We start from the raw sequence: 15,967 nt of genomic DNA, 5'->3' as shown, positions 1-15,967 counted from the left end.
ATATATATAAAAAAAAAACATTCAATATTCAGCAATTTGGCATACCTTGATGAATGGCAGTCTGAAGTAAACAGAGTTTAGCCAATCTTAACAAAAGTCATTTAAATATAGAGGTCTTAATGGTATAGTATCATAAACTAGCTATGAATGGGTCTCAGAGAGGGTGGAAAATGGTGATGTAAGAAACCTTGACTAGCATAAGTGGACTTCAGGGGGAAAGTATTGTTAATGAAAGTTTTCATGAAGTGTTACCTTTATGTGTTAAGAGCCTTAAAACACAACTTCTTTATAGAAAGCCAGTGTGTGTGTGCCTGTGTGCCTTTTGAGCAGTGTTGGTGTCTGTAAAACAGAGGTCTTTTCTCAATAGTGTGATTTATGCCCTGTAGCTCCTGGAACAAACACACACATTAGGATAATCTGCGGCGAGTGGATCACCTCCTCGGAACTGGTGCTTTTACCAGTGTGCTCCTATGGCAACCTGGATATGCAGCTTCTTCTCGTGGCTGAACTTGAGAACATAAAAGTGATTATGAGCAATCAGGGACCTGACACACACACACACACACACACACACACACACACACACACACACACACACACACACACACACACACACACACATTGTTTTCACTATATTAGTTAATCTCATAGACACTATTGATACATCTCATAGACACTATTTTTATATATATATATATATATATATATATATATATATATATATATATATATATTTATACAGAGATTATATTTGCTAAACCCTAACCCTCACAGAAACCTATTGATAGCAGTAGATTTGAAATAATTTATGATGTGACCAGTTTATTAGCATTTCAACTGGTGAGGACCACTTCCAGTCTGTTTTCGACACTTTTCATTATATTTGAGGACATTTCAAAAATATCTGCGATCAAAGGAGTAGCAAAACCTGTGCACATACACACAGATGTGTGCTCCATGTCAGGTATATTTCTACACAGGTAGGCCATTGCCAAGTGCCCCGGTCCAAGTCATAGCTTGTCCTGTCCAAATGGCCTGGTTACCAAAGTGGTTACACTTAAATACAATTTTTAGATCTTCATTGTGATTACACTTTTTAATGTGGAAATTTCCTCTATTGGGTGGATGACTAAGAGGTTTGCGTGTGAATAAAAGTGGCTTTTGAAGGCTTCAAAGGCTTTATCAGGGGTTCATCTGCACCAGTTTAGTTCCGTCTCTAATCAAACACACCTGAACCAGCTAATAAAGGTCTTTGTAGTTTGAAGAGATTAAAGACAGACATGTTGATACTGGATTAGAATTAGCTAAATTTTGTAGGGAAATTGATCTTCTGGAGTGGAGCATGTTATTTACTCTTCTTAGGAATGGGCCAGTCAACCAGTCGCCTAATGACACAATAGTCAGTTAATGAAGATGCATAGTGAGTTTATAAAAAGATTTCATATTTTCAGCTGCTATAACTGTTATACCGTAACGTAACCAGGCACTATTTGACATTTTGTGGAGTGGTATTTTAGGCCAATTCGATTTAAAAGTGGGTTGGACTACTTCAAAAAGCCAAAGAAACAGAAACCAAGTGATTATCAAATTGTCCTATAATAGATCGCCTGTGACGATTGGAGCATACCACATCGCTTTAAGTTTGGACACTGTGTTAAACTGGCAGCAAGGTTTCACCAAGGTATGTAGCCTATATGAATCTGTCAGTCACCATATTGAAGGGCTGTGCTTAGTGTCCGTACAGTAATGCATCTAGTAGGTATCTGTTGAACTTAACTGCAAATCATCCTAACTATACAGAGCTTACATAGGAACCACTTTTCAGTTGTAAAAAAAAAAAATGATCACCCACTTAAACTTTAAGAACACAAATTGCTTAAATAGGATTGGGCCTGTTGACACGTGCAAACACCCTGACACACACAACAATACACTCTTAAACCTTGTGGGAGTTCCAGCAAAGAAGGTGCACTCATTAAAAATAACAATAATAAGTTAATAAACAACCCGGAGAACACAAGAGGGTGTGATTGATTAGGCAAGAGCGATTGCCGTGGAATTGTTTCCCTGGTGGCCAATTTCCACACGCTACTGCATGCAAGCTCTATTTGGTCCTAATGAACTGACAGATCAGAAATAATAATCCAGATGCAGGATCATAAGTCACAGCAGAAGTGTAATAATGTCAGCCTTGTTAATTAAGGTGGTGGTTTGATATAAATGCACCAGTGTAATATAGAAACAAGTTGTGTTGCTGGTCATGTACATAGTGGCGTGTCTGAACTGTGTCGTGCTAAATCAACTAGTGATTTGTGAGCTTCCTTAGTTGTGTACCCTGCACAATCAAGCTGTAGATCTGCTTAATCAGTCACAGCCTGAATGGTTGTGTGTGTGTGTGTTCACATAAATCGATATGGAGACGGCACTGTTGAAATCTTGATTGCTGCAAGTAAAAGAGGTTTAGATATTGAACACACAAGCATGTTATCATTATTGATTATAGACACAGTTTATGATCAATATATGATCATGTACATTGAATGAATGCGTGTGTTCCTATTTGTTATTTTTGATGATACATTAAGCTCTATGGAGTCAGTACGTAGGCTGTAAGGATGATGTAAAAGATAGGGGCAAAACCTGGAAAAAGATTAGAATTTATTTATTTGAAAATGTATTAATTGATTTTTTTCTGAAATATTGTGAATGTTTTTGGAAGAAGACAATTGTCTTTGGTATGATAATCGCATAGATTATTATTTCAGTATAGATTATAAAAAAAGAGTTGACAAGAGACAAATAAAAACACAATATGAAAAATAAAAATAGTAATAATACTACAAAACATACAACTTCAAAATAAATTCTGTGCTGATCATCTGCAATACAAACATAGACCGGTTATTGCCATTGACTTAGGTTAAAGTTAACATGAAACAGCATTTGCAAACCATTGCTTCCGTAATGTGATAAAAAAAATATATAGGCAGAGCTGGATTTTATCAAGTGGAAATTGATTGGATGTTGAGAAGTGGCCATTTTCAATGGTTGTGTGTGTGTGCGAGCGTGTGTGTGCGATGTGCAGGTGTGTGGCGAGTGTGTGTGTGTGTGTGTGTGTGTGTGTGTGTGTGTGTGTGTGTGTGTGTGTGTGTGTAATATTGAAGTTTTAGACCTTTCTAATGATCTCTGGTTTGTCAAGTTAAATACAAATGTGATGGTTTTATCATGCAGTAATGTGCATTAACAGGTTAACCCATACGACTTCTTTCATGGAACACGACATCTTTCATGGAAGGAGATGACAGACTCAGTCACCATTCACTTTCATTGAATGGAAAAAGGTGCAATAAAAGTGAATGGTTACTGAAACATAATATCTAACATCTTTTGTTTTTATGGAAGAATGAACATTATATTTGTTTGAATGGTGACAGAACTTAAATCTTTAATCCTAGCCTTAAGTGCAGTGGTGTAAAGTAACAAAATACAAAAACTTGTACTGTAGTAGCTTTTCCTTTCAAAAATGTTACTTTCTTGAGTATTTAAATTTGAATTTTGTTTACCACATGATTTTGCTGTTACGTGCTTTTGGTTCTTTTTAGTAGTATTGACTAAATTTGATACCTGTGCTCTGTTTGTCGGCTTCTTCGAAATTCTCTGTGGCATGGGGGCATGGTCAAGTCTCCCTCCACCATCACTATAACGAGAGACAGGTGTTAAAGATCATTGTGAACCAGGTGACGAGCCTTACCACTCTCTCTCTCCCGCATACCGACACATGACCCTGCCCCCCATGCCACACTCACATTTGTGCTTATGTCTGGGTGTGCTGTAATGTGCACTTATGTTGATTTGCCACCCACCCATGTTTTTTCCGGGATCGTCCTGGTTTTTGTCTGTCCTGATCAAATAAAGTTCCATTGGCAAAATGCCCTTGAATTTAAACATTTGTCTTATGCATTCACCCATTTGAGCACTTGTTTATGTGCACTGTATTCAAGAAGAAGACACTGATCAAACATGTTCCCCTAAACAGCTCTTTCATATGAATCTTTAGAAAGTCAGATTAATTTTAGTGAATCGGTTCGTTTGGATGATTCATTTATATGAAGCTATATCTAAACCATCCTCTCCCTGTCATATGATGTATTCGGAAGTTCAATTTATATTAATGAATCTGTTTGTTTGGAGGATTCATGTAAATGAACCACAATAAATGATGATTGATTTGAGTTTCATGCAGAATAACCTACGCATTATTTCACTTCTTATTTGTTGCCTAATATTTTTTTGAATGCTGCTGTTTACTGCTGTTTTCAATTAATGTATTTAAATAAATGTGTTTACATTTATTTACACTGTTGTATCTATTTAAATGCTTTGTAAACCTGATATTAATTTTTTGCAAAAAAAGTAATAGTGTAATTAGGTTCTATTGTTAATAGTTTGCATTGTAGTAACAATTTATTAAAGGGTAACTTTAACTCAAAATTGCTCAGGGACAGAATAAGTAAATATTTTGAATTTATACATTATACAATTACTGATATTAACGTTTGAATTCATTATATTTAGTTAATGTTCATTTCCATGAACTATAGCTTATTTTCTGAATAAAATACCCAGTCCTTATTCACCTGTGACTTTTTCACCTGCGAAAATTTCAGCAAAAAAAAAAACCTAGAGATTAAAGCGCATGCTTATTTTCATCTTCAGTCCCTAGATAGGCTTTTTCCCTAGATTTTTTTTTTTTTTAAATTAAACTAAATAATTAAATCTAAAAAAGTAAAACAAGCATTTGAAAATTGAAGAGAAAATATTAACTATAAAAGTTCATATTTATTGTATCCAATATAAACTATAAGACTGAATTATATTGTTTTAAATATAACAACATTAATGGGTTGCATTTTATAATATGAACGGATTTGAATTTGTAATATTTTTACTTAAGTAGTATTTAAACTGATGACTTTTACTTAAGTAATACATTTGTGTGGTATTTGTAATTTTAATAAATGTACTTTTTCCACCACTGCTTAAGAGTTGCCTTAACTGACACAAAATAGGACTTCAAGAAAATCCAGCATGTTGGATAGTCACAATATGCTTTTGTGTTGAGCATATCTTTATTTGAACTCCACTAATGCTCAGGTGAGTGTGCTTGCATTGTGTTGAGCAGAGCAGCCCTCTAAAAATGGCCGTGCTCCATTCATAGGGAATTTGAGCCAGAGCGAGATACACTACCGGTCAAAAGTTTAGAAACAACTTAAACATTCTTTATTTATATATATATATATATATATATATATATATATATATATATATATATATATATATATATATAATTGTTTTTAGTTTTTTTTATTGAAGTCATCAAAACTATGGAAAAACATGAATGGAAACATGGGAATTATGTTGTGAGTAAACAAAATCCAAAATAAATCAAAACTGTGTTATATTTTAGCATCTTCAAAGTAGTATTTTGCAGACATGTACTCTTGACGTTTTCTGAACCAACTTCTGGGATGCTTTTAAACAGAATTGAAGGAGTTCCCATCTATGTTTGGCACTTATTGACTGATTTTCTTTATAATTTGGTCCAAGTCATCAATTTCAAAACCTTTTTTTTATTAAATTGTAGTTTTGTAATTAAATAAATTAATATAGTTGTACAATTATATTTTTGTCTACAAAACTTATTTCAAACATTTAAGCATACGCCTTCAGATCAAAAGATTTTTAAGATCAAGTGAATCATTGCAGTCAAGTGATTCAAAACTTATGACCGGTAGTGTATATACGTACCCGGAAAGGTTGCAGGTTTAGTGAAAGTCTTAGCTGAAATATTGATCTTGACAACCTGAGCCTTGACTCAAAAATTTAAAATAATATACAGCCAAACAAAGCCCTGTCTAACTGGGAAAACAGATTGAAAATGCCAAAACATGAGAAATTGTGTGTGTACCGTCTCGTATCAGCTAATGTGCACATGCTGGATAATGTCACGTCATCTGCCGTACTGTTTTGATGTTTTAATTGTAACAATAAGTTACGGTTTGTAATCAGAGGTACACAGCTCTGCAGGAAGCTCATCTGTTCCTTATTGAAAAGCTCAACTGCCTTTTGATTTGTGCAGCTGTCACCTGAAAATATGCATTGTTTTGTTTTTGTTTTTCCTCTAATGTTCTGTTAGCGGAGCATTATTGCAATTATAATATGCTTTGTGTTAAACCTCTCTCCAAAACACAAAACATTATTTGATATGGTAAATACCTACTTTTAGCACTTCAAACATTTTTAAAACAAAGCCTTATTAGCAGCCTTTAGAGTGTCATTAAACAGTGTCTGAGTCAGTCAGAGCGTCAGCACACACGTTGCACACAACGGCACTCACACCTTTTCGCTTATTTGTCGAATGGTTTCTTCTATTCTAATCTACATCCAAACAAATGGCTCCATTCAAAAATGATAGGGAAATTTGCATTTGTCATAATGCTGCATTATCGCAGTATTCACGCTTTGTTTTTTTAGTGATAAATGCTTAGCTAAAACACAGATTCAGCTGGTTTGTGGAGACAAATGAGAGCTTTGAATAAATATCTCCTCTTTACTGTTTATTAATGTACTAAAAATGATGAATGTGGAACAGGCGCATTGAACAGTCGTGTAGAAAAATTATGGTTCTTGCCGCACTAAACCTGCTCTTGAGTAATGCATCTGGTGCAAAGTGCCGCAGAGCCAGACCTATTACAGTATGGTAAGTTTTTAATCTTTTAAAAAATATGGCCATAAATATTGGAGTTGCTCTGTTTCTCCCTGAGTTGCTCTGGTCTTTTTTTGTGGCACATTAGAAATACTCTTTTACTAGTTCAGACAATTATTTGGTTCAGACAATTATATGTTTGATTATACACAAATAAACATCCCTGAATAAACAATGCTATCATTTCTTAATTCATATTTGCTTTTCTTCTTTATGCTGTAGTCAGAAGCTTCCTTCCCTTCGTCATATTTAAAAAATGAATTAAAGTTCTTGAAAACGTTTTTCTTTTTGAAAAGAGCTCCCTGCTGAGTTTATTAAGTCCTGCCAAGCAAAAGAAGTTTAAATCTTATACCAGTACAGATGTTTCTGAGTCTTAAATCTACTCCATCACGTGTTCAGTGCGGTACTGAAAGGAATGAGGAATGAAGACGCTTTGAGATTATTACAGACACCTGTTATGTCAGCACATACTAAAAATGCATTATGCACCCTGGTGTGTATTTAGTTTTTTCCCCTCAACATTCTTAGAGAAGGTGATGTGGGTAATTGTTTTGATTTTGAAATATTTTCTTCTATACCATCTCAAAATGCAGATTAAGTAAGCCATTTGTATGCTTAATTCCCTGAAAAGTGTAAACATTGTGGCTCTCTAGCTTAATGAAAACATTGTTCAGTTTTTTGAGCATCCCTATCAGCCTGACATATCAAATTCAGCTCAACCAATGGCGTGAGTTTTAGGCGGGACTATCTGTTTCTCGACCAATGGCTTACTGTGTGATTTTTCAGGAAACCTATTTGAAAACAATAGCTGTTTTTGCTCTTTTTTTGTGACCAAATTGTGCTGGTCTCATAGAATCACGTTACTACATTCTTGCAAACTGCTTTTTATGTTTTAACACTAGAAGTGCTACAGCAATGACGTTTGTTCACTTTTACACAAATCACGAGTAAAACAGCAGATTATCTTTTCATAAACACTTACATTTCACCATGTTCCGCACACAATAGCTGATATGTGTTGCTTTTGTAATGCAAAGGACCAGGGTTCGAGTCCCAAAGAGCACGCAAGTCAACATGTGAGCTGAAAGTGCCATAAAAGCAACACAAAATTACGTAATTGCTTCAGCAATTGCATTTTCATCTCATATTTGATTTTGACACTCTATTTTAGGTTTAGGTTTAGGGTAGGGAGGGAGTTAAAATTCGATAGATAATTTACCATATAACCCCAATCATTTGGAAGTATTGGATTATATTGCACAACATGTTCTCCACGCATCATACCCACCGATGTACAGTTCCCAGAGGCCCCTTGTCTTCCAGCTACTGTATGGGTCCTGAAATACTGAAACATGGCCACCACTTAATTAACTGTCAAATTAATTAGATCAACAGCAGATGATAGGCAGAACGTCCGTTTTAAAACCTCTCCTCTTCTTTGAAGTGATGAAGCCGGTTTCCAAGAAGTGATTCTGTATAGCCTAGAGATCCACACAAATAAACATGTTGCTCTGTAATAAGCAACGCCCTGTGTCTTTAAGCCCTTTAATCGATATATATGATGTTTTGTGTAAGTCTGCATTAGTAATTATTCCTACAGGCTATTAATGAAACATTCTGAATTCAATGAATGTCAGATTTCTTGGAAAAGCTCTGTTCATGTGGTTCAATTTTATTGAGTTTGGTTTATTGAAGCTCATGTATGTTAATCAAACTGCAAGCTGGGCAGTAAGTGAAGAAAAAAAAACTAAAATACATTACATAGCTAGCCCCACTGCACTCTACATGTTCAGAGTTCTTCTTCAGTTTCTCTGTTCCTCTGTGGTGGAATGAGCTTCCAACCTCCACACGATCTGCTGAAATCATCTCAACATTCAAGAACCAGCTGAAAACACATCTGTTCCCCAAGCGATTAACCAATCCACATTAATTGTACTAGCTAATAATAATAATTAAGTAAAATTAAAACCCTTTTCTTGTCTGTCTTGTTCTTCTCTGCTACACTACTCCACAACTTGGAAGTGTGATACTGCAGATATTGTTGACTTTTGTATGACAAATTGTTTGCGATGTTCCTCATTTACAAGTTGCTTTGGATAAAAATTACTACATGTGCAGTCAAGGGATCTTGGCACTGCTATTGTAATGCTATACCAGTTGAGCTTCAGGAATGCTGAAATTGGAAGACTAAGTTTGAATTATTGTTGTAGTTGTTTACTCCTCCTTGATTGATTTTGGGTCATGCAAAAAAGCTCACGTCTTGCCTCTTTTTGTTTTCCTTTTACAGGCCTTTCCATGCATATCGACTGGAATTTACGGTAAGGAAAACATCTATTTTATACTCAAACCTCTTGTGTGTGTGTGTGTTTCTGTGCACACAAACACGTACTGTATACATGTGTATGTAGATGCACGTGTACATGTTTGATCATAAGAACATGCATGTACAGTATGTGAGCGCATAATTTAGGGATGAAAGAGCCGATTCTGAACCAATAACCTCGGAAATCTTTTCATGCCTTGTCTTCCTTCCAGCATTGCTTTCATTTTCAAAATTGTCTCTCCTTTTCATGCTTCTAGAAAGCAGTGCCTTCAAGTGTGCGTGTTGCTGTTTGATGTTTGTGTCCCTCATATGCAGGTGATATATGGATGTAACTCTGCACCTAGTGAAGCAATATTCTGTCACTTGAAAGTGCCAAGAGTTCTAAGCACTTCAGACAGAACATGTCTACACTGCAAACACATTAAGCGCTCTGTTCAGTAAATAATCTGTAGCTCCAACCTACATCTCTTGCACTGCAAAGACTGAGTAATTGTTCAGATCATTAAAGAGTGAGAAAGCACTTACTCTCAATGCAAAAAGAGTGTTCGCTTATATCATGATCATGCTTTTTTTCTTTTGGTGAAAAGACTGTAAATGCTAATTTACTGGGATTTGAATGAAAATGAATTTCATACACTTGAGGTTAACATGATAGTCATGTACTGTATGTTTGCATTTGTGATTGTTCCCACATAAGCATTGTATTTATCAGGGGTGTAGGAATTAACTAAAAAATGGATCATTAATATTACATTATATTTATTGTATATTAATTAGTTGTAGTAACATTTGTCCAATAGTTGTAACCGATTTGCTGAAAGCAGCAGGCTTTTTTTTCTTCTCATTGAAAAAAACCTGGCCTGGAAATGTAATTTGATTATTTCAATTTTGCTCTCTAGTGTGACTGCCCCTTAAAGTAATTTAACAAAATTATGTAATAAAATAGGGATATATGATTTCATACAGTGCGAGTATGAACCCACAATGAACAAAAACTTTTGCCATTACAGAAATGTTAAATTAAAGTGCTACTTTTGCACACACCACCCCACCTTCTAAGGGAAACCACTTTGAGTATGGTGCGTATTGTTGAGGTGGTCAGAGTTCATGTTGAGAGCTCAAATTATATGCATATATTAAAGTATATGCACTATAGCACTGGAAAATTAGACAAAAGTAGGGACAGTTTAATATTCGCTTAAATCGATGTATTTGAATTGTACAAGGTTATTGAAATTTAAAGTGCACAATATTCACAGTTATCTGAAATAATTGTCGTTACATCAAATAATTGTGATCAGACGATTATGTTAGTGTTGGGTTTGTTACAAGTAACTCGATGTAATCCACTAAAAATGTCTAATTACTTCTCTGCATTTCTAATGAGAATACTTTAATGATTATTTCAGTTAAAAAAGTAATCACAATCCTAATTCTAAAAGAGTTTTATTTCTAAAACAGATGTATATGTTTTTCTTAACCAAATACATTTAAACTCCGTTTTCACAAGTCCTGACATTTAACTGTAGAATACATTGCCTGTTTTAGGTCAGTTAGGATCATTACTTTATTTTAAGAATGTGTAATGTCAGGATAATAGTAGAGAGAATGATTTATTTCAGCTTTTATTTCTTTCATCACATTCTCAGTGGGTCAGAAGTTTACATACACTTTGTTTGTATTTGGTAGCATTGCCTTAATATTGTTTAACTTGGGTCAAACATTTTGGGTTGCCTTCCACAAACTTCTCACAATAATTTGCTGGAATTTTGGCCCATTCCTCCAGACAGAACTGGTGTAACTGTGTCAGGTTTGTAGGCCTAGTTGAGCAAACTTGGCTTGAAAGTGCCTTGACTGTGCACATGCTTTTTCAGTTCTGCCCACAAATGTTCTATCGGATTAAGGTCAGGGCTTTGTGATGGCCACTCCAATACCTTGACTGTGTTGTCCTAAAGCCATTTTGCCCCATCTTTGGAGGTATGCTTGGGGTTATTGTTGGGATGGTGTTCTTCAGCTTGCAAGCCTCAACCTTTTTCCTCCAAACATAAAGATGGTCATTATGGACAAATAGTAACATTTTGTTTCATCAGACCAGAGGACATTTCTCCAGAATGTAAGAACTTTGGACCCATGTGCACTTGCAAATTGTAGTGAGGCTTTTTTTATGGGTGTTTTGGAGCAGTGGCTTGTTCCTTGCTGAGCAGCCTTTCAGATTACGTCTATATAGGGCTCTTTTTACTGTGGATATAGATGCTTGTCAACCTGTTTCCTCCACCATCTTCACAAGGTCCTTTGCTGTTGTTCTGGAACTGATTTGCACTTTTCACACCAAACTACATTCATCTCTAGGAGACAGAATGAGCAGTATGAATGTTTATACTTGCATATTATCGTATGTACAGATTAATGTGGTACCTTCAGGTATTTGGAAATTGCTTAAGGATGATCCAGACTTGTGGATGTCCACAATGTTGTGTCTTAGCTGATTTATTTGGATTTTCCCATGATGTCAAGCAAAGAGGCACTGAGTTTGAAGGTAAGCCTTAAAATACACCCACAGGTACACCTCCAATTGATTCCAATTAACATATCAGAAGCTAATTGCCTAAAGTCTTGACATCATTTTCTGCTCCAAGCTGCTTTAAGGCACAGTTAACTTAGTGTATGTAAACTTCTGACCCACTAGGGTTGTGATATAATCAATTAAAAGTGAAACAATCTGCCTGTAAACAGTTGTTGGAAAAATTACTCATGCCATGCACAAAGTAGATGTCGTAAAGGACTTGCCAAACTATAGTTTGCTAAAATGATATATGTGGAGTGGTTCAAAAATGAGATTTAATGACATCAACTGTAAATATTTTAGAAACCCAAGTAAGGTACTTAAAAGTTATTGCCTTAATTAAAGTCAGTAAATGTAATCTGATTATACGAATTTAAAATGTAACATGTTACACTGCTTGTTTTGACTTAAAAGTAATTAGATTGCAGTAACCAATTAACTTGGTTAATCGTGACAGGCATATAAACAGTTATTATCACAAACAACTGGAAATGTCATGCAATTAATTTGTTTAAAAGGTGTGGGAAATGTGTGGCAAAACAAAACTCTAAAAATATAGTGATTATTTCCCAAAAGGTGTATGTGTTAATTTCTAGAGGTGATAATAACAACAGATTATCCAGCCCCATGCATCCTGATTGAACATGAAGTGCTGTCACTCACATTCAACTAGAGCTGACATAATATCTCTCTTTCACACTGCATCATGGAAGCTGAGGTCCAGGCTGACAGATGATCGGGGTACAGAGGATAGGGTATTAAGGGGCTATTCTATGGGGCTGGAAACGTGGACAGAAGGCAGGTAGAAAAATGAGGCCTCACTCCCAGCTGACAGTCCTATTCCTCAGCCCAGACCATTAGCACAGGTGGAGTTTTCACACACATGGCGTATTAAAGAAGATGCCACCCATAAACAAACTGGCGCCTGCCGCCAGCAGAGGGGTTGGATAGTATGAAAGAGATTATTAAGTCTGATGCTCATAGCCTATCAATCAATGCCACAAGAGATGGGTTAAAACAGGTCATTTCTTTTTCAGACAGGATGGCAAGGGTGGGTGGATCTTCTGTATCTGTGTCTTACATAGTGCGGACAGAGGCAAAGCATAGAGATGGACAGAGGTTGCATCATTCTTTACTCTGGCTTTATCTATTATTTACCCCCCACCCCTGCATATGCATTTGGCTCAATCCATTTATCAGGGGTTGGGGGGGCGTGCTGTGAGGTGATTGTCTGTGTTCTGCGACTGCTGTCGAGTCCTTGAATAACATATAACATGTGAGGAAGGGCAGCCAATTGAGTTTCTGGTGCCCACCCTAGTGTAAAATGGTGCCCCCTAGGGAGTTGGTGCCCTAAGCAGACTGCGTAATATGTGTATAGAGAGATATCAGGCGATCAGTGAACGGTTTGTGGGTAGTCCATGTGCTTGCTTGTCTGAGGTTGAGACTATTCCAGATCTGACAACTTAAAGGTGCTCTTCAAAACTTCTGTGTCTCAGATCCAATAGCCTTGAAACCCTCAGGTTAATTCCTACATTATTATTTTAGCTCAGTGAGAGTGAGTGAGAGAGAGAGATAGAAGGAGAGTCAAAAAGGAGAGAACTGCAATTACATTTGAACCATCTGGGCATCTTAACTGCCTCCGTCTTATGGCACTGTCACAATCTGTCATGATATATCCAGGCCCACTTTCAGATAAGCAACAAAGAGAAAATTATTTAGATGCCAATTCATCTTTCACTGAAGCCAAAGGAGAGAGATCTCTATCTGTGCCTGTGAGGTTTTACCATCCAACGACTTTATATTAGATGACCTTAACTAGTGTGTGTGTGTATATATATATATATATATATATATATATATATATATATATATATATATATATATTAGGGCTGTCGATTTAATGCGTTAATTCAGTGCAATTAATTTTTACAAAAAATAACGCGTTAAAAAAATTAACGCAATTAATCGCATGCCCACGGATCATAATGAGGAAGATTCCTGAGAAATGCAAGCTTGCAGTACCACTTGTTTACTCCAGAGGGCGGTAAGTGAAATTTCAGCTGTATGAGCAACACGCAGTTTATACAGTGAGGAAAACCCTTCAGTAGGCAGTGTCACTACTCGATCCACAAACACGCGTTAAGTTCTTGCGTTCAAGACACTCATGTGTTTAAAGATTGAGTATTAAACTATATTTAACTTGAAACAGTGAACTAAACATTTTATGTTTATGACGCAACACACCCGAGACATCTGACATAGGTGTAAATTGATGGGCCCTTAAACAAGCCCTCATAATAAATCTCCAACTGATTGACAAATTCACTTGTGAAATGGATTGCTGTGAACTGTATGCCAATGATTGACTTATGATCAATAATATGGTAGTAAATAATACATTGTATTCTAAAGCCACTTTTTGTATTGTCTTATCCATGATTATCTCTTCTGCTACAGGAATGTAAAGCATTTTAATTTTCTGAATATTTAAATTCATAAATACATAAATATGTATAATCATTATATATTGAATTATTGTTTTATTAGAGGCTTTCTCAGCAAATTTTTGTGTATGAGATTAATCGCGATTAATTAATTGGGACACCATGTAATTAATTCGATTAAAAATGTTAAGCGATTGACAGCCCTACTTTAAATATTTAACATTTATATATATATATATATATATATATATATATATATATATATATATATATATATATACAGTGACCAAAAATATTGGCACACTTTTTAAGTATGAACAAAGAAAGCTGTAAAAAATGTCTTTATATAAATTCATATGAGTAAAATATATCTGAAGTATATTCCTAATAATATTTAATTTTTTTAGTACACCTGGGTGACTAGGAAAATGAAATTGTTCAGCCATGACTTCCAGTTTCACAGGGTATAAATATGAAGTAGCACACAAGCTTATTCCATTAGTCATCCATCCCAATGGGTAAGACCAAATAATACAATTATGATGAGCAGCAAAAGGTTGTTGAGCTTCAAAAAATGGGAAGTGGCTCTTTGAAAACAGCTAAAGCACTGAAAATACCCTTGTCCACTATCAGTGCAATAATTAGAAGTTCCAATCAACTGGAGATGTTACGAATCAGCCTGGAAGAAGACATGCATCTAGATTTTCTCCACGCATGGTGAGGAGGATGGTTTGAGTGGCCAAAAATTATCCAAGGATCACAGCTGGAGAATTGCAGAAAATAGTTGTGCCTTGGGGTCAGAAAGTCTCCGTAGAATCAACTACATCACCACAAGATGTTACACAAGTTGTTTGGGAGGTTTTCAAGAAAAAAGACTCTCATCCAACAACAAACTCAAGAGTCTTCAGTTTGTCAGACACTACTGGATCTTCAAATGGGACTGAGTTCTATGGTCAGATGAATCAAAAATAGAGCTTTTTGGTAGCGAACACCAGAGATGTTTTGGCACACAGAGAGGAGACCATATGGAAAAGTACCTCATGCCCACGGTTAAATATGGTGGTTGATCGTTGTGGGGCTGTTTTTATACCATATTTCCAGGACATCTTGTTCAAATACATGTCTTCATGGACTCAATCAAATTCCAACAGATAAAAAATTAAAACCTGACTGCCTCTGACAGAAGGCTTAAAACGGGCCCTGGTTGGATCTTCCAGCTCGACAAGAATCAAAACAAACATAAAAATCAACACAAAAATTGTGCACTGACCACAAAATCAATATTCTGCTATGACCATCCCAGTCCTTGTGTTGTCTTTGTAATTGTTTGATATATATTAGATGATAGATTTTGGTGAATATTTTCAATAAAAGATCAAAAATATAAACAGTAAAGAGCTTGTGGTTGGTCTGTACATTTTACCAATACATTATTGGTAAAAATCAATTTCTCTATGGAGAGAAAGAATGGGTGTCTTATTACAGGAACCTTTCTGTTGTGTTCTTTTAACATATCATAGTCAAAAGTCAGAGGTCGACTCTTTAACTTGAAATTAAATCTTTCATGATGCTTTAGTCTATTTTTACTTTTCATGTGCTTAAAAAGGTAGAAAGCACACTTTAGTAGCTAAGACTTCATTCTATTTTAACAAGATAGCACTCTATTGAATGCACACCATTTACCTCTAACCCTGAACTTTCACAACGTGTCATTTTCTTTTGCCCTCCTTACTCCTGAACTATATTTACCTTGTCACTCAGCTGGACTAGAGGTGTGTTGACTGTCGGGTTTTTAACCCGCAACTCTGGCAAAGACAGCTATGTAGCAGTAATCCAGACAATGCATCCTTATGGCTTTTCTGGATAATTTG

At 35.7% G+C, this 15,967-nt stretch overlaps 1 protein-coding gene across 2 annotated transcripts in view; it reads left to right on the top strand.

Annotated features, from left to right (window-relative positions):
- macrod2 (mono-ADP ribosylhydrolase 2) overlaps nt 1-15,967 on the top strand; it is a 785,092-nt gene that overhangs the window by 564,434 nt on the left and 204,691 nt on the right. For both annotated transcript variants that reach the window (XM_052150997.1, XM_052150996.1), the window contains exon 7: nt 9,054-9,084. In XM_052150997.1, coding sequence (XP_052006957.1) covers nt 9,054-9,084 — 31 coding nt within the window. The remainder of the gene's footprint in view (nt 1-9,053; nt 9,085-15,967) is intronic.

The sequence above is a fragment of the Xyrauchen texanus genome, chromosome 20, assembly GCF_025860055.1.
Source record: "Xyrauchen texanus isolate HMW12.3.18 chromosome 20, RBS_HiC_50CHRs, whole genome shotgun sequence".
Lineage (NCBI taxonomy): Eukaryota > Metazoa > Chordata > Actinopteri > Cypriniformes > Catostomidae > Xyrauchen > Xyrauchen texanus.
This window is presented reverse-complemented; position numbering and strand designations above follow the sequence as displayed.